This window comes from Emys orbicularis, chromosome 11, assembly GCF_028017835.1.
Source record: "Emys orbicularis isolate rEmyOrb1 chromosome 11, rEmyOrb1.hap1, whole genome shotgun sequence".
NCBI lineage: Eukaryota > Metazoa > Chordata > Testudines > Emydidae > Emys > Emys orbicularis.
Genome location: NC_088693.1, coordinates 20,432,685 through 20,456,819, shown reverse-complemented (window position 1 = coordinate 20,456,819; position 24,135 = coordinate 20,432,685). Strand labels below are relative to the sequence as shown.

General features: G+C 40.1%; 1 protein-coding gene across 1 annotated transcript in view; it reads left to right on the top strand.

The window, feature by feature from the left end:
* Window positions 1–24,135, top strand: part of LOC135885737 (von Willebrand factor D and EGF domain-containing protein-like) — a 253,396-nt gene that overhangs the window by 189,631 nt on the left and 39,630 nt on the right. The window contains exon 22 of the mRNA XM_065413644.1: window positions 14,623–15,540. Within this exon, the coding sequence (XP_065269716.1) occupies window positions 14,623–15,540 (918 nt within the window). The remainder of the gene's footprint in view (window positions 1–14,622; window positions 15,541–24,135) is intronic.

Here is a 24,135-nt window from a genome sequence, read left to right as displayed (position 1 = left end):
TGTTTTTTTATACAGTCTCTCATGGAAACACTATCCTGATGTTCTTTACATAGGAGCTAAAGTAATGCAATTAGAGAGTTAAATAATAATAGCAGAGGCCAGGACACAGACATTATATGTTGAGATTTGAAATGTGGTGAAGTGATGATGAAACAGAGAGATACGGGACAAGCTGTTCCAAGAACTGCAGAAGAAAAGACTCTTGTCCCAACAGTAGTAAGTACATATAGAGAAGGCTAATAACAAAGGAGCAGAGAAAGAGAAGGTCTCTGTGAGCGTGGCTGGAGCACATCCAAGGAGAGTTTTGAAATCAAAGAATACATCTTTAAACTGGATCTTGAAATAAACCAGGAAGGAAACCAGTAGAGCTATTTGAGGAGAGGGGAAAAGTTACATATCCAACCAGACTAAAATATGTGGTAAATGACAAACATTGTAGGGTTCAGAGGTTTGGTTTGAGAAACATATCTATATCTCTCTGGTCTGGAATTATAACTGGAAGAAAGCTTTTAAGATTTCTTATATGGATTTTCATCAGAAATTTGATCTGTAAAACCCAACCTGTGGCTGAAAACTTAGACATTTTTTAAAAAATAAAACTTCTGAGTCTTAAATAAAGGAACAAACCAAATTATATGTCTTTAAGGCCCACTTCTTCTGCAAAGTTTTTTGTGTGTTGACTTCCTCCTTGACACTCCCTCTGCATCTTGTTTGCCAAACACAGAATGACAAGGTCTTTGCTCTGAAGAGTTAACTATCAAACTCGAACAAATATGATGCACGGGAAAATAGATCAGATGCAAAGTAATATTAATGGCACTACATAAATAATTAGTACAAAATCTTTCTTCCTGTTCCATTCATAATTTTGTCTACCTCAGTAGAGTTTAACTCATAGGGCCTTACCCTTCTCTATCTTATGCAGGCATAAATGGGAGTAACTCCAAGGAAGTAAATGAAGCAACACTAGTGTGAAATGGGTATAAATTAGAGCAGCATCTGGCCCCTAATTTGTCTGCATTACTACGTTCCCTGAGTCCCAGAATTGTGCTTTCTGTTGCATATTTTTTGCTCTATATTGTCTTTTTCATAATGAAGTGGTTAGAAATAAGGTGACTATTTCTAAGGTATTGTTTTGAGACTCCTTGAGTGTTAAAGGGATTAGTGAGAATTAAATTCCATTCCCTCTCATATCAAATATTTGCAAAAAAAATTTCTCCAACCTTCATTCAGTATCTTCATTGATATGTTACCCTTAAATGACTTAAGCTCTCAAATTCTTAGATCTCATTTTATTTAAGTGCATCAATAAATGGATTAAAATGTCAAAGAGTCCCATTGAAAATCCTATAAATATACTGAACTGTGCATTATGGGAGATAAATAAGGCCATTAATATAACATGAGTAAAGAGATTGTCTCCTCGTAACATAACCTTTCTCTTATAAAATAACACAAGATTTCAGCATTACTCACTTTGCAATGATTAAGTCTTCAGCCTCCATCCCAGTTTTCTTCGGATATAAGTTCTAGAAATAGCATTAGTACATTTGCTGAGCAGCCTTGCTGTACCAGACTCTGCTGAGCAATCATTCCAGGGGGAGGAGACAGCACATTGCTCTCAAAATTAGGGCTGGCCAGAAAATGACTATTCCTTTTCACCAAAAATACTGAGGTTTCAAAATCTGTTTTCATTCCAATGTGGATTGAAAATGAAATCTTTAGACATTTTTTGTGTGTGTGTGGGGGGGAAATGTCTACGCGAGACCCTCACTCTATAACAGCCAGGGGTTAGGGACATGGTCCTGGAGTCTGGGAGGCCCACATTTGAATCTTTGCTCATCCTAATTCAGAGCAGGAACTTGAACATGGGTCTCCCACATCTCAGGTAAGGGCCCTAACCTACAGGCAGTCCACACTGTTGGAGATGAATAATTAACTACTCAGGGGACCAGAGGGAGAGACTAATGCTATAGCTTAGCAGATAGCCCACTTTTGGGTGGTCAGGCCGGGTAGGAACTTGAACCTAGGTCTCCCTCCCTAGGTCAACCTAGGTGAGTGACGGAACCTCCAGGCCATTTCTTTAAAACCCTTGGTTTTGATGGGAAAAAAACTTTAGTCAAAATTTTTCGACCAGTTCTGGTCAATATAACTCCTTTGGCAAATTAATGGAGACATTTGGATGGAGGGAAAGCTGCAAAAACCCAAAGGTCCTTTAAAAAGGAGTGGGGAAAAGTCAGTGGAAAAGGAGGAATATTGGAGTATTCTTTCTTTGTCACTCAGCACCCCCTATAGGATCAGGCCCAACAGTTAATAATGCCGGTACTGGGGCAAAATGGCTGTATTCCCAAATTAAATGAAGTCCAGTATAAACAGCTATAGTACCTCATTTTCAATGTCTACCTGTCTGTCCAGTCACTATGGTATCAAGTTGCTAGTATGTGCCTCATTATGACTAAGCCCCTTTGTTTTCAGTTTAAACTGATTTTTCCTGAAAAAAATCCTGGGTTTTACAAAAAAGTATTATTCTTTTTCTTTTCCAGTTTTCACCCTACCTTTGTATCATTCAAATATATATTAAAAAACCCTTGTTTTATTAGGAAAATACAAAACATTGCATGAGATATATGTATTACGATAATACATTAGTCTGTGTGTATGTGCAAAGCTGCCTATTGAAGTAAGGCTATGTATAAATCTAGACAATAAACACAACAAACAAACAGGCAGGCACACAAGCTCTGAAGCGTGTGCACATCTGAATGTACTGATGAATCTCACACCCACCATGTACACATTTCAAGCTGCTAGCAGATAACGGTTTAAAGATCTGACACCCTAAAATCGAGAGAAAATGAAAATCTGTATCAGAACACATGGAAGTAGTCAAAAGTTTAAAAAAAAATGGAAAAAAAAACCAAAAACAGGAGAAGAGGGTGAAGTGTACGTGCTGCAAATGGTATGGCCCCATTATTAAATGTAAATATTTATAGGCTAATAGTTCCAAGTCTACAATAGTAAACTGTTGAGTTTTCGGTAAACTGAAAAGTTTTATTTGGGGATTAGAGATATATTGTTTTCTTAAACTCAGAGGTGGCATGTTTTGAGTTCTGTTTTAGTTCTGCAGCAAACCACATTGAACTCTGTTAATCAAAGCATTACCCTACTGAATACTTTTTTTCCCTGTTCTTCCATCCACCAAAATAAACCCAGATATTTACCCAGAAAAATTATTAATAGTTTTTTCCACCGATTTTCACCTGTTTTTGTTGTTGCAGTAATAAACACTAATAAATCCCCAGGAAAAAATAAATAAAATAAAAACCAAAAATGAAGGGCCCTAACTGTGGCCCAAATATTGTGTCTGTTTGTGCGGGTACAGTAGGTCCAAAAGCAGTGGAAAGGGAGCATTTCTGTCCCCCACCCTCCTAAAAAAATGCCCCAAGAGACAGAGAACCCATGCAATGGATTTTACATGACCCTGAATGCTACAAAGATAACCTTCTTCTGGCTCTCCACACCATGGACGGGCCTATAATTTTCTGTCCTCACCAGCTATTGTCTCATATATGTGATCCTGTTAAGAAAGGTCCAGTCAGGACATTGTTGGCTCATTTAATTGCCTCTCTACTAGGTCTCTGGGGTGAACCCTGGGTGAAATCCTGTCTCTGCTGAAATCGCAGAATAGCAAAACTCATGAGGTCTGTCTACACAGTCCATGGAAGCAAGACTCTCAGTCTGGGTTGATAGACAGGGGGTTGCACTAATGTTCTAGAAATAGCTGTCGACTGTGTAGATAGCACTTTGAAGTTGCCCACTTCCCTCCCTAGACTTCAAAGCCTGAGCTGCAACTTCAAAGGGCCATCTGCACAGATATTTTCATTGCGCTAGCACAAACCCCTCTAATCCAAATCTGTCGACCCAGATTAGGAGGCTGGCTTGCACAGGCCATGTAGACATACCTATGTTGACTTTAGCGGAGACAGGATTTCCCCCCCGTTGTCTGTACTGGAAGGTATTTAAATAATTAGCACTGGAGATTCCACTATATCCAGAGTTTTGAGCTGCCTACTGTCAGGGGCGGCTCCAGGCACCAGTGCAGCAAGTGTGTGCCTGGGGCGGCAAGCCGTGGGGGGCGGCCTGCCGGTCGCTGTGAGGGTGGCAGTCAGGAAGCCTTCAGCGGCATGCCGGTGGGAGGTCTGCCAGTCCTGCGGCTTTGGCGGCAATTCGGCGGCGGGTACGCCGAAGGCGCGGGACCGGCAGATCACCTGCAGAAACGCCACCGAATCCGAAGGCCGCCTGACTGCCGTGCTTGGGGCGGCAAAAAACATAGAGCCGCCCCTGCCTACTGTATCCCTTTGCTTACCTACATGTTTACCACACATGCCTCTCTAAGCTCTCCATTTCTGCCTGCTCCACAACATGATTCTATCTCAGTGTTATGTCCAGTAGTCCCCCCTTCCTTATAAAATAAAGCAATTCTAATACAAATACTTGAGTGTGAGTTTAAAATTTGCTATTCAGGACTGTGAGCATTCAAGCTTGCAATATTTCTCTTTAAATGTTTGTGAATAAAATTCAATCACTTAAATGTTCACAGAAAATGGACCTGGAGGAGGGGAGAAATACAAGCCTAGATGAAGCAGATTCATTTTTTAAATTTGAGAGCATGCTGTACTCTGAATACACAGATCTTTTTGCAGATACCAACGTCAGAGCTGGCCGGAGATCCCAGTTTTTCCTTTGCAAATCCTTTGTGGCAGAGCTGTGCAATTTTCTATTTCATATGCACAAAACAAATTTGCATTGCAAAGTTCTGCATGGTTTTGTAGAATTTTGTTTGTACCGCTGCAGATGTTCTGAGAGATGTGGCCACATTTAACAAACAAAACACCTAAACGCTAAAATGGAGAATGGAACTGTTGTAAAAAGAAAGCAGTTGGAGAATGTCGGTGCCTTAGAATATTCATTATTGTTCATGATTCCATGTAGGGCACTGGGGAAGAGAATTAACAGAGGCAGCCTTACACCAACATCACCATCTAAGGCAACAGAAACTTTTCTATGAGGATAAGCTATGCCTCTAGGGAAAGTGAACCAGATGTCCACTCTTTTATTTTGTTGTAAATAAATTAGTGAGTGAACTTAATGATCACAGAAGTGATGGACTGATAACATTGATTTCAATGAGGCATAGTGTGGGCAGGCTTCCACTCATATGTCTGCCACTGCCTCTCTTTTACCATTTGTAAATTCCATCCCAAGGCACCACTTAGGCCCAAAATGCCAGTTCATCCAAAATCCATTTTGTGATGTGGGAAAACAGTTACAAGCATGAGACCAAACTCATTTTAAAAGACAATGTAAAGGTTTATTTTTAAAATAAGGCTAATATTAATACCTCTCTATTTTCATATTTTTAAAAGTGATTGATTAAAAAAGAAGCAGCACATGCTAATTATGCTTTAAATTAGTGCTAAAAGTTCCTTTTTTATTGCACAGTGTTTAACTTTCCACCTTTGACATTAAGAGTAGAAAGAGAATCTGAATCCCCAAACGGAAGCTATTATCTAAATTTACATTCCCATCCCAAACTTAATTGAGGATGTGCTTGTTTCTCATTTAACCTGAAAACTGGTGCTTGCTAGGGCTTGGGGGCTCAAGATCATATGTTGATTAGTGGGGAGGTTTTTTTGGAGGGAGGGATTGAGGGTTCCCAGCTAGGGGGATTGGGACTTGTTGCTTTTTATGGGAAGACAGCAAGAGGCTACAGCAACTGAGAAAGCAATCTAGACACTTGTCTAGATGGGGTACAATTCTGAAGAATTTGACAGCAGGGAGGGGAGAGTCAAGGGTATGTGCTCAGATGATGGTTGTAGGAGGTGTTCATAGATGAGAGGAAGGGAGTTTTCACCACACTGTTGTTATGGAAACAAATGATAGTAGAAAGGTTCCCCAGTTAGGGGGCAGGTTGGGACCAGGGGAAATGGAAAGATAAGATCACTCTTTTTCAGAATATTGTGAAATTTCTCGCTTGCTTTCTCCTCTTCTTCCAGACATATGGTCACAGTGTTCCTCTCTCACTGGGCAAATTTTTAAAAAAGTATGAATGCAGAGAGGGAGAGAGATAAACAGAATGATCCCTTATACTTTGGTAACAAGACTCCTTAGACCAACATAATTTTTCTGCTCTCTCTTGACACTTTAAATGAGATGTATGTGCTTGTAGGTATTTCAAATTTTAAATGATGAACCACACAGTATAATATGTCAGAAAAGCGTTTCTCTGATGACATTTTTCTGAATGAGAAATGTGCTACACAGAATGTATTGCGAAATGTGAATGGCTCTAAAGATATACAAACTGTACATGTATTAAATTGTGTTAATAATAAGGTGAATTCTTAAATTATCTACTGAATTGTGAAACAGTTGTATGCTAACAGGATGCAAAGGTGCAATAATATTCCGCGTTGCCAGAGAATGTCAGAGCCAGAGAATTCTTACGAGAGGAAGGATTTGATCTTAAGCTGAAGAGTAGTGCTTCATCACGTTTATGTATTTAGTTGGGTCTCAGGACATAGTGAGGGCTAGATTAAGGCATAGGCACTATGGGACCATGCGTTAGGCTCCAGATCTTGGCGTCATGTGATTACATCAGAATGTATGCTTTTTTTAAAAAAAGAAACAAACATTTCTAGCTCTCATTGTGTGAAGAAAAGCTTGGAAATGAGACCCAGATATAAACAAATCAGCAATAACCGAGTCTGCAGGTAGCCTTGAGCAATAGCTTGGAGAGGTGTGAACTGCTCTGTGGATCTCAATAAGGTGTTAACTCCAAGACCCATTGTTCTGTGCTACCCTTAGCAATACCATTCCAAAAGAGGACTTTGGCCTTGGCTACACTCGCAGATTCACAGAGCTGCTGCGGCAGCACTGTGAAGCGCAAGTGTAGTCGCGCTGCCAGCGCTGCGAGAGCTCTCTCGCAGCGCTGCAAGTACTCCACCTCTCCGAGGGGAGTAGCTTGCAGCGCTGCGAGGGAGTGTGCAGCGCTGCAGGCGCTGATTACACTGGCGCTTTACAGCGCTGCACTCGCTGCGCTCAGGGGGGGTGTTTTTTCACACCCCTGAGCGCAGCAAGTGCAGCGCTGTGAATTGCCAGTGTAGCCAAGGCCTATATGTGTGGCAGGAGGGGAAGAGTGCAGTGCATCAGGCCCACCCGCCCACCTGTTAAGCAGACACACTCCAGCTGCTATGCTGGGGAGCCTGCTGCCAACCCTGCCTCTTTATATGTAGGGCCCTTCGTTTTCAGTTTTTATGTTATTTAATTTTTCCCAGGAATTTATCGATTTATTACCACAACAACAAAAACAGGTGAAAATCATTTAAAAAAAAATTATTAATAATTTTGCTGAGTAAATATTGGGGTTTATTTTGGTCGGCAGAAAGATGGGGGGGAAAGTATTCAGCAGATTAATGCTTTGAATTCCATTCATCAATGTAGTTTTCTGCAGAACTAAAACAGAACTCAAAGCACAATGCTACCTCTGAGTTTAACAATATATCTCTAATCCCCAAATAAAACTTTTCATTTGAATAAACAGTTCACTGTTCTAGACTTAAAACGATTAGCCTATAAATATTTACATTTAATAATTGGGCCACACCATTTGCAGCACATATATTCAACTTCATCCTTTTCTCCTGTTTTTTTTTTGTTTTTTTGTTTTTGAATTTTTGAATACTTCCTTGTGTTCTGAAACATATTCTGATACAGATTTTCATTTTCTTCCAATTTTAGTATGTCAGATCTTTAGACCATTATCTCCTAACAGATTGAAATATATAGCTGGTGGGCATGAGATTCATCAGTATGTTCAGATGCACATGCACTTCAGAGCTTGCATGCGTGCCTGTTGTTTATTGTGTGTATCTTCTAGACTTTATACATAGCCTTACTGCAACAGGCAGCTTTGCATATAGACAGACAGACTAATGCATTATCATAATACATATATCTCATGCAATGTATTGTATCTTCCTAATAAAACAAGTGATTTTTATATATTTGAATGACACAAAAGTAGGGTGAAAATTGGAAAAAAATGAATAATACTATTGTAAAACTAACTTTTGTAAAAAACACAGGAATTTTTGGTAAAAATCAGTTTAAACTGAAAACAAAGGGCTTATTTATATGGGAGAAGGATCCACTGCTGCCTCCCCTAGGGGGAAATGAGGGAAGGGAGTCCCATGCTGCTGATGTTTTGGGAGAAGAGGGGGTAGGGTCTACACTGGACCCCTATGTTTTGATGCATCTATGGCCCCATTTGGCCTTAATCTAGCCTTGGACTTGGCCTGCTTTTGAAAGCCTGCAAGGCACAGAAGAAAGACCGGAAACCCAGAAGACAACAAATGCGTTAGACTTGTTTTCTTCTGGTTTTCAGTGTCAATTTCTTTCCCTGGATTTTGGCAGCACTGGAGTATCTCTGCTCCATTTCCTTGTATCTGAGACCAATTGTGTTCACAGGCTCCTACAGCCCCTCTATTACTTTGAGAATGGGCATGATTTTCTTCTTTTTGACTACAGAGGTGCAATATTTGGCTGGCAATTGCAGTTCACATCAGAAGGAAAATCTGAATGTTCTGTGTCTTCTCAGCACTGTCATGATGGACCTTAGGTCAAATGTTGTGGGTCAGTTTTGGGCTTCCTCTCTGGCTCTTACATGCTGCTCCAGTACAAAGTAGCTGGAAAGTTGGCTTAACTGAGTGTCTGGGGACTTTTAGTGTAGAGGAAATCCCCGGGAGGCATAGTTCAAAAGTAGCATGTTCAGAATGGGGTGCGGGTTAAATGTTCATTCTCTGAGATCTGATCCCTGCCATTTAGATCCCAATCTTCCCCCGATAGAGAAGAAGAAGAAAAATCTATAGTCTCAGGGCTTGATTCACCACTATGTTACTCTAGTTTGAAATTAATGAAGTTAACAGCAGCATAAAACTGGAACAGTGTAGTGGTGTATCAGCCCCTCATTCTCTTACCTGCTCCTATAAAAAAAAAAAAAAGCCTCAATCTTTTCACTACTGCATAGCTCCCAGTTACCGTAGGTGGAAAGGCTGCCGGTGAGTGAAAATGTATTTTTGTACCATAATAGACACAGTACTTTGGCCTGTCATTTTGTTGTTATTTTCATCCACGCCAATATGTAATCATACACTGGCATCACAGAGAAAACCAGATTCATCCAATCACACTCTGCATTGATAATAGGTTATACATTGTAAGATATTGATCGACTGCATGGAAAATAAATTGAAGTACACAGGATTGGAGAAAGCTGCTGACTACAGACAACTGAGTCTGCAATCTCTTAGAATGCTTCTTCATTGTCTATTTAGATACTAGAAAAATTGCCCAATAAAAATTACTGGCTCTGCCAGAAAAGTTCTATCATGATCTTATCTTAACTAGCTTGCACTGAACCATATTAGTGAAAACTTGCTATAGTATTGGGGATGGATAATGGGATACTGAGACTGTCACCTTTAAGTCACATTTGAATTGAGTCCAAAATTCAATTCAAAATAAATATTTTATAGCTTTATGGTTGCCTGTGGAAAACGGCTATCAGAGATCTTAATTCAGTAACTATCATAGTGAGCAGATGTCCACCCCACAATATTACGACCACAGTTAGCTCAATTGGCACCTTTTTGGCATTCTGATCAGAAAGGCCAAAGGCTGAATGGTCATAGAAACACTCAGACCTAGAGGGGGCTTCTTCCCCCAACCCCGCAAAAAGTGCAGCTTGGAATACATTAGCCGGGGCATATTTGGAAGATTACACTGCATCTATTGTACCCGATCAGGAGGTAAATGGAAGATTTCAGTTTCTAGTTTGCCAGGTTGATCCCTTTGGTAGTTACTAACATTCATTTAGGATAAAAGGTGGTGGAGTAGCATTGTATATCAATGATGAGGTAGACTGTAAAGAAATAAGAAGTGATGGAATGGATAAGACAGAGTCTGTCTGGGCAAAAATCACATTGGGAAAGAAAGCTACTAGAGCCTCCCCTGAGATAGTGCTTGGGGTGTGCTACAGACCACCGGGATCTGATTCGGATATGGATAGAGACCTTTTTAATGTTTTTAATGAAGTAAACACTAATGGGAATTGTGTGATCATGGGAGACTTTAACTTCCCAGATATAGACTGGAGGACAAGAGCCAGTAATAATAATAGGGCTCAGATTTTCCTGGATGTGATAGCTGATGGATTCCTTCACCAAGTAGTTGAAGAACCAACAAGAGGGGATGCCATTTTAGATTTGGTTTTGGTGAGTAGTGAGGACCTCATAGAAGAAATGATTGTAGGGGACAACCTTGGTTTGAGTGATCATGAGCTAATTCAGTTCAAACTAGATGGAAGGATAAACAAATAGAGATCTGAGACTATTTCAAAAGAGCTAACTTTAAAGAATTAAGGAAATTAGTTGGGGAAGTGGATTGGACTGAAGAACTTGTGGATCTAAAGGCGGAAGAGGCCTGGAATTACTTCAAGTCAAAGTTGCAGAAACTATCAGAAGCCTGCATCCCAAGAAAAGGGGAAAAATTCATAGGCAGGAGTTGTAGACCAAACTGGATGAGCAAGCATCTCAGAGAGGTGATTAAGAAAAAGCAGAAAGCCTACAAGGAGTGGAAGATGGGAGGGATTAGCAAGGAAAGCTACCTTATTGAGGTCAGAACATGTAGAGATAAAGTGAGAAAGGCCAAAAGCCATGTAGAGTTGGATCTTGCAAAGGGAATTAAAACCAATAGTAAAAGGTTCTATAGCCATATAAATAAGAAGAAAACAAAGAAAGAAGTGGGACCACTAAACACTGAGGATGGAGTGGAGGTTAAAGATAATCTAGGCATGGCCCAATATCTAAACAAATACTTTGCCTCAGTCTTTAATGAGGTGAATGAGGAGCTTAGAGATAATGGTAGGATGACAAATGGGAATGAGGTTATGGAGGTAGAACAGCTTAATGGGACTAAATCGGGGGGGCCCAGATAATCTTCATCCAAGAATATTAAAGGAACTGGCACATGAAATTGCAAGCCCATTAGCAAGAATTTTTAATGAATCAGTAAACTCGGGGGTTGTACCGTACGACTGGAGGATTGCTAACATAGTTCCTATTTTTAAGAAAGGAAAAAAAGTGATCCGAGTAACTATAGTCCTGTTAGTTTGACATCTGTAGTATGCAAGGTCTTGGAAAAAATTTTGAAGGAGAAAGTAGTTAAGAACATTGAGGTCAATGGTAATTGGGACCAAATACAACATGGTTTTACAAAAGGTAGATCGTGCCAAACCAACCTGATCTCCTTCTTTGAGAAGGTAACAGATTTTTTAGACAAAGGAAATGCAGTGGATCTAATTTACCTCGATTTCAGTAAGGCATTTGATACGGTTCCACATGGGGAATTATTAGTTAAATTGGAAAAGATGGGGATCAATATGAAAATTGAAAGGTGGATAAGGAACTGGTTAAAAGGGAGACTACAACGGGTCATACTGAAAGGTGAACTGTCAGGCTGGAAGGAGGTTACTAGTGGAATTCCTCAGGGATCGGTTTTGGGACCAATCTTATTTAATCTTTTTATTACTGACCTTGGCACAAAAAGTGGGAATGTGCTAATAAAGTTTGTGGATGACACAAAGCTGGGAGGTATTGCTAATATAGAGAAGGACCTGGATATCATCCAGGAAGATCTGGATGACCTTGTAAACTGGAGTAATAGTAATAGGATGAAATTTAATAGTGGAAAGTGCAAGGTCATGCATTTAGGGATTAATAACAAGAATTTTGGTTATAAATTGGGGACACATCAGTTGGAAGTAACAGAGGAGGAGAAGGACCTCGGACTATTGGTTGATCACAGGATGACTATGAGCCGCCAATGTGATATGGCTGTTAAAAAAGCTAATGCGGTCTTGGGATGCATCAGGCAAGGTATTTCCAGTAAAGATAAGGAGATGTTAGTACCGTTATACAAGGCACTGGTGAGACCTCATCTGGAATATTGTGTGCAGTTCTGGTCTCCCACGTTTAAGAAGGATGAATTCAAACTGGAACAGGTACAGAGAAGGGCTACTAGGATGATCCGAGGAATGGAAAACCTGTCTTATGAAAGGAGACTCAAAGAGCTTGGCTTGTTTAGCCTAACCAAAAGAAGGCTGAGGGGAGATATGATTGCTCTTTATAAATATATCAGAGGGATAAATATCAGGGAGGGAGAGCAATGATTTAAGGAATGATTTACCAATGTGGACACAAGAACAAATGGATATAAACTGGACATAAGGAAGTTTAGACTTGAAATTAATCGAAGGTTTCTAACCATTAGAGGAGTGAAGTTCTGGAACAGCCTTCCAAGGGGAATAGTGGGGGCAAAAGACATATCTGGCTTCAAGATTAAGCTTGATAAGTTTATGGAGGGGATGGTATGATGGGATACCTTAATTTTGGCAATTAATTGATCTTTGATTATAAGCAGGTAAATATGCCCAATGGTCTGTGATGGGATGTTATATGGGGTGGGATCTGAGTTACTACAGAGAATTCTTTCCTGGGTGCTGGCTGGTGAGGCTTGTCCACATGCTCAGAGTTTAACTGATCGCCATATTTGGGGTTGGGAAGGAATTTTCCTCCAGGGCAGATTGGCAGAGGGCCTGGAGGTTTTTCGCCTTCCTCTGCAGCGTGGGGCACGGGTCACTTGCTGGAGGATTCTCTGCACCTTGAGGTCTTTAAACCACGATTTGAGGACTTCAATAACTCAGACATAGGTTAGGGGTTTGTTACAGGAGTGGGTGGGTGAGATTCTGTGGCCTGCGTTGTGCAGGAGGTCAGACTAGATGATCCTAATGGTCCCTTCTGACCTTAAAGTCTATGAATCTATGATTCCACTGTGATGGCTGGAGCTCAAAGCTATTATTAGTGTTCATTTCAGAAATTTGTCAAAGTGGCTATTCAGGCCTCCACTGTCACTCCTGTCACTTCTTGATCCCTGAATTGAATTTTCTAGAAGAAGTACTTCTTGTCTGTGACTGATAATTATCTCTGGGGATATTTCTTTCATCTTTCTTTCTCTCATTCATTTTTAAAAATCCCTTTACTTCTCCTATTTTCTCTTTTTCTCTGTTATCTCTGAATTCTTCTTCTCTCTCTTTCCTCTCTCCTCTGCCCCTTTTTCCACACTCTTCTGATCATTTGTCAATCTTGCATTGTGCAGTACAATACTTGTATTTATTTACTTCTGTTATCCATTGCATGAATCACTACCAGCGTCCAACTCTGGCACAATGCCCCATTGTGTTCCAGGAGAGAAAATAACACATCATCATCAGCTGAAAGAGGGATATGGTTTACTAGTTCAATGAACACTGCTTTGGGAGCCAGGAACTCCTGTGTTCTAGTCCTTGCTCTGATTCTAACTCTCCTTGACCGTTGTCAAGTCACTTAATCTCTGTACTTCAGATTTTTCATTGGTTAGCTATGGTAATACCACCAACCTCAGAAGGAGCATTGTAAAGATTATTGATATTTATGTAGTCCTTAAACAACTATATAAAAAATGTTGAGTAATTATGTAAGGATTGTATGCCTAGGGCACAGTCCCACATCCTGAAATGAGCCCCGTGCCATGGAGTGAGCATGCCAGAACTTGTTAAAAATAGCTTCTTCATTCATTAGACACAGCATGTGGCAATTAATATTTCTGAAAGAATAGACTCAAACTAGTTGTCTTCACTTTCAACACCTTTCACAGCCCATCCCCTCCTCATCTAGCATCTCATACAACTACTGAAAGGTCTACCCCAACTCCCACTCTGCCAATGGTGCAAGTCTTTATCATCCACTTGTTATATTTTCAAACAGGCACCTTTGTGTTTTCTCCCATGCTGCTCCTCCTTGGAAGGAGCTCCCCATAAACATCCCCAAAGCCACCACATTGTCCTCTTTCAAATCCCTCCTTAAAAAACCCTCCTTTGCCACGATGTAAGTGATGAGACAGAAGGAAATGATGAGACAGTATAGTTAGCATGATGGACAGTGGTTCTGGCACACTAGCCTTAAAAAACCCTCCTTTTCCACGATGCAAGTGATGAGACAGAAGGAAATGATGAGACAGTATAGTAAGAATGATGGACAGTGGTTCTGGCACACTAGCCAGATAGTGGCTAGTGGCTAGTGTGCCAGAACCACTGTCCATCATGCTAACTATACTGTCTCATCATTTCCTTCTGCTCCACCTCTCCGTGTCCATCTGTTCTCTCTCATTTTATACTTAGACTGTATGCTCTTCAGGGCAGAGTCTTTTTTACTAAGTGTTTGTACAGTGCCCAGCACAAGGAGACCCTGATTCACAACTGGGCTCCTTGGTGATACCACAATCCAAACAAACAATAATAGACTCAGTTATTCAGGACTTATTATAATGTCTCTTCCTGTGTATAGTGGATTTCATTCTTCTGTGTTGATGATACCCTGTTACTTATTGATCAAGATGATGCATCATTGTTCCTTTTGTGGATTTAGACTAGTAGATTTACTAATACATATCTTCCTTTAACTCTAGCGTCAAGATCTTCCTACAGTCGTACAGATACTGCTGAGAGAGGTAATATAGATGCTAAAGGCTCCTACCAAGAAAAAGTTGTCATAAAGTCAAGAAATATTTATTCTAAACTTTCCCAGGCTCAAATCCCAAGACTAGAACACACTTACCTTATGACAAGAAACCCCACAGTCACTGATATTCAATCACTTATTTTGAAAAGGAGGGTTTTCCATCCTCAGGCATCAGATACAAGGAATACTGATCCAGACTCCTCACTACTTCAAAGAGCATCTTCCCATAATAAAGTAAAAATAAAAAATTCTACACATGATCTACTTCTGCTCCAAGAACCTAACCCCAAAGCAGCGACTGTCGGAATGACAACCCAGATCTCCTCTGATTATAAGCTAAATGTTAGATCACATGCAGCTGGGACTATTTCTCCCCATCATGATAAGAACACAAGTTTATTACTTACAAGGCCACATGCTGTTCGACGGATCCAGCCAACATTTGACTTTTCTCCTGGAAAACGGTCCAGTAGGATTGCAACTACAAAGACTAAACCAGCTCATGCTTTTAGAACAGACCAGCCAAGGACATCTGCTTTGACAGCACCACTAACCTCCTCATTCCGTCTGAGAGCTCCTTTTTCGGGTATGGCTCCCCAAAGTGCTAACTTTCCAGTACTTCCCAGAACGTTTGTTCAAGCAAGGATTCCAGAACAGACAACTGCAATCAGAAAGTCATATGCCTCAGCGGTGGATCATTTGGCACTATCAAAAACTATTAATGGGCTGCTGCATCCGAAGAAGAAAATCACGTGTGCTAATACGCCATGTTTTAACAGAGTGCAGTGTGAGCCAGCCAAAGATGGAGGATTTAAATGTGGCCATTGTCCCCCTGGATACAATGGTGATGGAATTACATGTCAAGGTAAGAGAAAAAAGAAACTGCTGAATACCCTTCAATATTTTCTATGCTAATCACTGTGCAAAATGATTTTTTTTATTGTGAGTTTGTGGGATTTGTCAGTTGGGATCACATTTTTTTTCAAAGCCTGGTTTTCTTTTGAAATAATGAACAAACTTGTTTTATTGCTCAGAACAAACAGATTTTTCCTAAGATGAATGGTATTTTTATTTTGCCAGTGTCTAATCAATAGAAACAGCGCGCCTGATTTTGATTACATTTACCATGACTTAAGGCAGGAGTCATGCTTTTGAAGTCAATGGAATTACAATCATGTAAAATTGGTGTAAGAAAGATCTGAATTAGGCTCCAGAAGTCCACACAAACTTCATATGCCATGGACAATTTAGGTTTTGCTAAACAAAAAGTTTCTGCTACCTTGGAAAGCAATTTTAAATCCCATCACTAGTATTCTGAATAGGGAACTGACCTTGCCACCTGACATGCATAGTTCCAGAAGTGTATTCATAATCTATTGACTCATTTATTAGACAGCTTAAAGGACCTCAGAGAAACAATAGTATTATATACTGTTTAAAAGGAGTGAATTCGCTTACCTATCATTAAATCCTCTGTTGAAATCCCTTAGAAAAGCCGATACAGTAACTAGCCTTGCATTGCTAAGATTAATAGGCAAAATGTTTGCATTGTCTGTTTAATTCCCTTTTACACTCACGTTCTCATGTTATGCACACAAATAATGGGCCAGATTCTGCCCCCCCCCCCAAGGTTATTTTACACTGCTCCGGGAGTGCACAGCGGCATTCAAGCTGGCTTTACTGGCTTCCTCCGGCTTCCCACAATGTGGTGGAATCCCCAGGTGGGGTACAGAAGCTGTAGCCATCTCTGGGCCATGTAGCAAACTGTTCCCAGTCTAGGGGAGGCATATTGGAATCTACCCAGGAAAGGGGGCCACACCAGGGGCACAATAACCCCCAGCTGTTTCCTGAACTTGCCCAGGAAGGGTACACAGGCATAAGGCAGTGCAGTCCTGAGGCTGCCCTATCTTGCACCAGGGACAGGAGAGATACCCAGAAGTCTCAGAACCAGGGCACTCCCAGAGCCATACTTAGTACAGAATGGCTGGTTCCCAAATTCTGGCCTTACAGAGACACACACATCTTCTTTGTATGTAAGCAGCGTTATCAAGTAGATTGTTATTTTCCTTCAAATATATAATTTAGCTGCCATTCCTTAGCTCCCCTCTCTTCACCTTGGATCACTAGACCTACTGAAAATCCCTCTACAGAGTCAGTAAGATGAAATCCTTTATTACCAACATAATTCTCGGTCTCAGAGTTTGATGATACAATACACAAACATCCTTTATTTTTCTCTTGCTGCTAACCATGTCACCTGACTAAATAACAAGTCTGTCTCTTCTATGAGCCTGTTCCATCAAAAGTTTTACTGTGCACCTGCCTGGAACCGGACCAAAAATGCCTCCATTCCTGGATCTGCCTGAGGAACATCTATTGTACCCCCAGCTGTTGATGTTTCTTTCCATGTCAAAAGCAGCAGACTCATCCTGACAGGGGGTGGAAAGATGATGATAATTCCTTGCATTAAGAACTGCCATCATCTCTGCTGAAACACCTGACAGTCCAGCCAGGACGGTACTGATTTCCCCTGAAACAATAGTTCCCTTTAAGAACAGACAACAAAACCGAGCAGATGATCAAAGCTCGAATGAGTCCAAACTTTTTGAAATCTTTACGCTTGGATGCAGCATCTCCGGTATTGTGAACTAACAATGAGTGAAACTGACGACAGCCTCATACCGTCTGCTGAGAGCTGCCACCATCTTATTTCATAATGGAATTTGTTTAGATAAAGGAAGCAGCCCATCTGTAGCAAGGTTTGATACCTGTGGTGCTTAAGAAATATGACCTGTGCTTAACAGGAATGGCTGAAAATATTCCAAGATAATATATACTGCAGTAAGTGATGTTTATTTTGTGTGACAGAATCCAGACTATTTTTTTAAAATGTGTGCTCAAAATTAAGCCTAGGGGAACTAGTTTGGGGCAAATAAGAAACAGCCCAGAGTTTAATATTTCTCCTGAACCAAACCAACCTTTTTTGTTGTTGTTTTTCTTTTCTCATTTAGGACAAAGACTTTTCTTCTCTGACTCTAAACATAGTTGTGGCTCCCTCCTCCTTTGAGATCCTTCATTAAGAGACTCTTCCGTCCCAATAACCCTCCTACTTTTGAATGTGCCAGGCAGATTTTTCAATGATCTTAGCTCAGATTTAGGTATCTAAATGAAGTGGTCAGATTTTCCAAAAGTGCTGCAGCTCTGACTGAGAACACTCTCTTCAGCAGCTCCCTGACAGTGTAAGTGGGAGCAGGGCTATCATCTTGCCTTCACCTTGCTCTTTCTGGTACCACCAGCTCTGCAGGCAGAGCGAGAGTCCCCCCTAACTCTCCTGCACTCTCTGGCACCAGCTCAGCCCTCTGCAGGTGAGCTGAGAGGAGGGCCCTTCCCCATCTTTCACTACAGCACCACCATACTTTGGTCCCAAGTACTCAGTTTGTAAAGGGCTTCGTCGTTTCTGAGTGGAAGGCACTAATATTGTTATTTATTAATAGTTCAGTGTTAAGATGAGATAGTGAGGCCCTATAGCACGTCATGGAGATAGAACCTCTTGAAGGTTTGAGAAGGAGAGAGCTACAGTCACCTGCAGAGTTACAGAAAGGAAACAGGAGGGCCAGGGGCCTATTGAGGTTTGTGCATGTGTACACAAATGAGAGCGTTTGCTTGTGCTAAAGGACTAACCTACATTGTGAAGTGAGGGAGGGAAACTTAAAAAAAATCAGGATCAGCGTCAAGTGTCCTTAGAGGGTATGTCTACACAGCAAAGAAAAACCCACGGCTGGCCCGTGCCAGCCGACTCGGGCTTCAGGGCTGTTTCATTGCCGTGTAGACCAAGGCTCAAGCTGAAGCCTGGTGGGAGGATCCCAGAGCTCGGGCTCCATCCCAAGCCCGGAAGTCGACACACCAATGAAACAGCCTCACAGCCTGAGCCCCACAAACTCAAGTTGGCTGGCCCGGGCCAGCCATGGGTTTTTCTTTGCTGTGTAGACATACCCTTAAAGGACAAGTACTGTATTGCCAATAAATGATAGCGGTACACATTCAGCAGGTTCATGGCACACTGCTCATCACTGACCAAGTGTGTTAGACATTCCACAACGTTTACAGAGCTGTTATTTTTCAGTACCTTTTTTTAAACCATATCTACAGAATCAGAGAAACAACAGATGAAACTAGTTCATCTAAGCCATACCTAGCCAAAACAGGATTCTTGTTCAGAATATATTTTTGCATTAACGTGCCACATATCCTCACAGACTGGTGCTCTGAAATGTTCACTGTAATGATTTTTAAATCATAATGAAATATGTTATTTATGTTCTTGCTTCCATTTCCCACTGTACTAAAGTGATGTAGGTCTGTAACTTTAAAGGCATTTTAACTACTAAAATATGGAAGGAAAAGCTGTTCCTCCTCTGGGGTTAGTTTTATTTAACAGGGTGCGTACAGACAGTAGTAAGTGACTAGGAGCAGCTGTTTAAGTTATATAGGATTCTTTAGGGTACCCGGGGATGGAGCTTGTACTGTAATTTTCTATCCCAGGTGAATCATTTCAACATTGGAAATGAGGTCAACAGAACATTCTGTTCTGGTATTTTGTTGTGCTTGTTATTGGCAGATCTACACCTTTAGAATCAAGAACATAGAATTCAAGCCAAACGCATGGCTCAACTCTTTATTCTCCACCCCAAGCATGTTCAATGTAGAGTTACTGACAGCTAACAATCCTTGCAGTAGGGGCAGGTAGAGGTCGATCTCTGTGGAATGCAGGCTATTTCTTGAAACGGTATTGCCTTAGGAGCAGTTTGAAGGATATTTTCATTCTAATCCCTTTTTAAATGGGCACAAAAGTTTTCTGTAGAAAATAAAACCTATTTTGGAACAGATATTCTCTTGAAAATGTGATGTCTCTAGAGTTCTGCAAAATATGCTGGTCTTACAATATTCCTGGGCGGGGGGAGTGACTCTAGAACCAGTGCACTAATAGTCACAATTAAGGATGGCCACTTGTCAAGGAGGAAAAGTCACAGCTTTGTCGTTACCAAATGAATAATAACTATAATTTGTTTAATGGGAAAGGAAAAGCCACTGGAAATGGAATTTTGACAGCAGATAGTCACAACTGATTAAACTGGGCAAAAATTCAAATACATTTTTCTTGACATTAGTCTGACATGACATTCTGCACAAAATCCAGAAATACTGCCTAACTAGAATTGTTGCTACATTGTCGGCATTTTTAGTCATGAAATAAAAGTCTATTTCCTATTTATTTCCCAGCCTGAAAGTCATTCTTATTACTTTCCTGTTTGCTATGATGGGAGATTATTTTAGGAACAGTGATCAGAGCTGCCATATCATCAAAATCTAATAGCTTTTTTAATTGTCCTGATACATTTATGAAATACAGCCCTGTGCAAAAGGCCTAGACATTTGTTTTGCTTGGCAGTGCATACACTTTTTGCCAGCCTTCTGCAGAGGGGCATGTGTCACTCTGAAAGTTTAACAGTTTACACTAGAAATCAGTGGTTCCCAAACTTTAACAACCTGTGAACCCCTTTCACTAAGGTGTCAAGTCTCACGAATCCCCTCCTAAAAATGAATATTTCCAGGGATTTTCTCCTTTACCTGAATATAAATTATAAAAGCAGTGATCTTGGAAATATAAAATTTGTTTTTATGACATGCTTATTACACACTATTAATTATTATTTATCATTACAGTATTTTTATTACATTATGAAAACAACAACACTCTTCCAAGATCTCACTTTCATAGCTTGTATCACTTTGAATAAGCCTGTTATAAGACAAGGCTCCTATGTTTCATCAAGGAGTATCAGATGTGAAACAGCATGAAGCCAACTCAAAGAGTTCCTCCTACACAAGCATTCAGGTCTTGAGCAGTCCAGGCAAACAAACAAAGCTTAAACTTGTTCTTCATAATAATTTTAAAAACAATATTAGCTGCCTATTTAATTTTAAAAACAGCCAAAAATATCCACCTCCCTTTCCATTTCTTATAAGGAGTCTTTAAGTTTAAATCTCCTCAGTATGATAGATATGCTTGCTTTGATCTGCTTAGCTCTTGGAAATCCCAGGGCTCCGGGCTGCTGGCCCCGTGCTGCCCGGGGTCCCTAGGGACAGCTCTGTCCGTCATTAGGGAATTTTTTCCGAGAACCCCCTGTAACATTTTGTGAACCCCTAGGGTTCTGCACTAGATATACTCTTTGGCTCAATTCTGTGCTGAAAAGTACACAAGTAACCAAGGGTAGAATCTGTCCGTTACTATCTAACTCAGCGATCATTTTTATGTGTTTTATTGGTTCTTGTAACTTTTATTCAGTTAATTAGCTGTTTGTCAAAATCCATGTGGAAGGAATATGGAATGTACAGCTCCCAACACATGCCCCTGTAAGATTGGATACACTGGATACAACTGCTATATAGGTAAAAAGTGTCTTAGATTTCATTGTATAATCTATATCTTCTTCAGCTGAGTCTTCTACTATCCACATAGATGTGACTAAAGGGGAAAAAAGACAGTTGCTTAGGGCCAGTTTTACAAAGGTACTTATGCACCTAAAAATGCAGGATTTTGTGGGATTTACAAAAACATCTAGGTGAATTAGGTGCTTAATTCTCACTGACTTTGAGAATCTGGCCTCTAGCCACCAACCATAGTTTGGGATATGAAAAGGATGAAATATTTACTCAAGGTGATTCTTGCACACACATACAGTGGTTGAGGTGGTATTTGAATCTGGGACAGAAAAGAATATTTTTCCAGGGTATATTGGAAAGGACTATGTGCCAATGGGGGTTTCAGCCTTAGAATCATAGAATATTAGGGTTGGAAGAGACCTCAGGAGGTCATCTAGTCCAACCCCCTTCTCAAAGCAGGACCAACACCAACTAAATCATCCCAGCCAGAGTTTTGTCAAGCCGGGCCTTAAAAACCTCTAAGGATGGAGATTCCACCACCTCCCTAGGTAACCCATTCCAGTTCTTCACCACCCTCCTAGTGAAATAGTTTTTCCTAATATCCAACCTAGACCTCCGCCACTGCAACATGAGACCATTGCTCCTTGTTCTGTCATGTGCCACCACTGAGAACAGCCGAGCTCCATCCTCTTTGGAAACCCCTTCAAGTAGTTGAAGGCTGCTCATAAGGATCATCAGTATGATTAGCTGAATACTTCTTCCGCCCAAATATTCCATTTCCTGTGATTGTGTGTAGGTGGTCTTGGGCATTGGTGGACCTCAGTCCTTTCTATCTGTTGTTTGGGGCCCAATCCAAGATGTGCGTTAGCTCACTATGATACTTTGGCTTAATGAAGCTGACTATAATTTTTTTTTAAAGATTGATGCTTTTATTGTTGCTTTTTTGATAAATGTCTAGATGCTCATAAATACTTTTTACAAATGGAAATGAATAAAATACTCTTCTTAAATGCAGTATATCCTGACCAAAGACAAATGTACTGTACTAGGAATGTTGAGTTTGATTCAACACACATTGAAATCAGTGGGATTCTTTCCATTTACTATAATGGGAACTGTATTGGACTCTACCATGGCAAACAGATTGCCAATCTAAAAATCTATACTTGTCACTTATACATTTTTGTTATACACCTTCACTGTATCTTCTTTCTCTATGTGCCCTAAATTCAAACAAAGGCTTCAATCCATTTTTATTCAAATGGAAAATTGTGGTGTTGGATGCTGGCCAGATTACTCTTTTTTTTTTCCTGTGCGTATCCAAACCTTATCTCTACCTATCGTAGGCTTGTTCTAGTCATCTGTGATGGAAGAGAAATAATTTTACAATTTTTACAGTAAACAGTTTCTAATGATGGTCTGTTCTGGTGTTGCTTAGTTCTCTCAAATGCTGAAACAGAATAGTACATAAGTGAAATCAAACATGGACCCTTGATTTACTGGAAAGTATGCAGGTCCGCAAGTCATAGTATGTACAGGCTGCATATCCATTTCCTAGATTTTAAGTAACAAGTCTATAACATTTAAGCAATTTGTAGAACTGAGTCTCAAAATATGCACAGTCCCTGATATTTGCAGGTATTCCAAAGGGTATAGCGGCAAGACCTGTAAAAATGGTATGATCTCATTTTAAAATAAAAATTAAACACAATGAAAGTACTTTCAGAGGTGAGGGTTGTGGTAGATTTTTTCTTTTAAAAAAATCTGATGTTCATAGAAAACACTAATAACATCTCAACTTCTCATCTTTGGGTTTTAAATTATAAATATTATATAAATTTGACAGCAAGATTGACTATTTGTCACAATAGTTCTCTCCTTATTGAAATTTTATGCCATCCAAAAAGGTTTTAAACAAAAAAATCACTCTGATACTTTTGTACAATTTATAAAATGTTTGTGGGAAATTGTGTTTCCTAATATAGAGCAAATATGTTTTAGAAAAGAATTTAAAACACACATTGTATTTCTATTACTGAGGGAATGGCCTACTAGATGCATTTCTTGTACTATGTGATAGCGCATGCTCTCTTTCTCTCTCTCTCTCTGCAGCTAACATGCTGTTTTCACCTTCTGCTTCTCTCCAGCAGCAGAATTTCTTTAACCTATATTTAATATTAAAATGTCACAATAAGTGTAAAATGTTTTGACATCACAAACAGCATGTTTTTTCCACAGTTCAAATACATCTTAAAATGTGGAAAGGGCAGGACGAAGGAAGTCCACTGAAGTGGACATAATTACGTGATGTCTTGCATGCAAAATACACAGTGAAAGAAGGAATAATACATTTGAACGTCACTTAGTTTAAATTGCCTGTCATAGTACTTGGACACACAAGTTTTATGTAACCATCTTCACACATGAAATAAAGCACATGGTCATGTACTTTAAAATCATGGTGCACTGCTGCCTGTCTTTAGACACCTGTGTGTCCAGAAAGGGGCATAGTGTTCGAACATTGTTCATTCCTGATTAATAAAGAAAATCTTGTATGCAATGCTATCCCTGTGTTGCAGTCTTTCAAACGCACATGCATACAGTAGATTGACTAATGCAATGGCTCCTAGTTTCCAAGCTATAAGACTCCCATTGGCTTCCGTAAGCTTTGAATCAGGCTGTTACAGTCCAGAGATATGGGTTGCTATAGTTACTTAACATAATTTAGGATCAATGCCAAATATCTTTTCTTTATAAATATCCATTATTTCCCTCGTCTGCTTCCACCAAGTATAGTTATATTCAGTAGAACAAGTTACTGTAGAATCATGAAAATCCAGCAGTATGAGACACCATGAGTTACTCCAATAACTATCATAGGTGAATGAATTAGTTCAGATAAAGTTTGGGAAAGATTTATTTGCTAAACTTAAACTAAAGCTACATAAACCTCTTCAGATGTTTGAGAAAAGTTTGACTCTCCCCTCCACTCCTCCCCCCATCCCAGGCCCCTTTT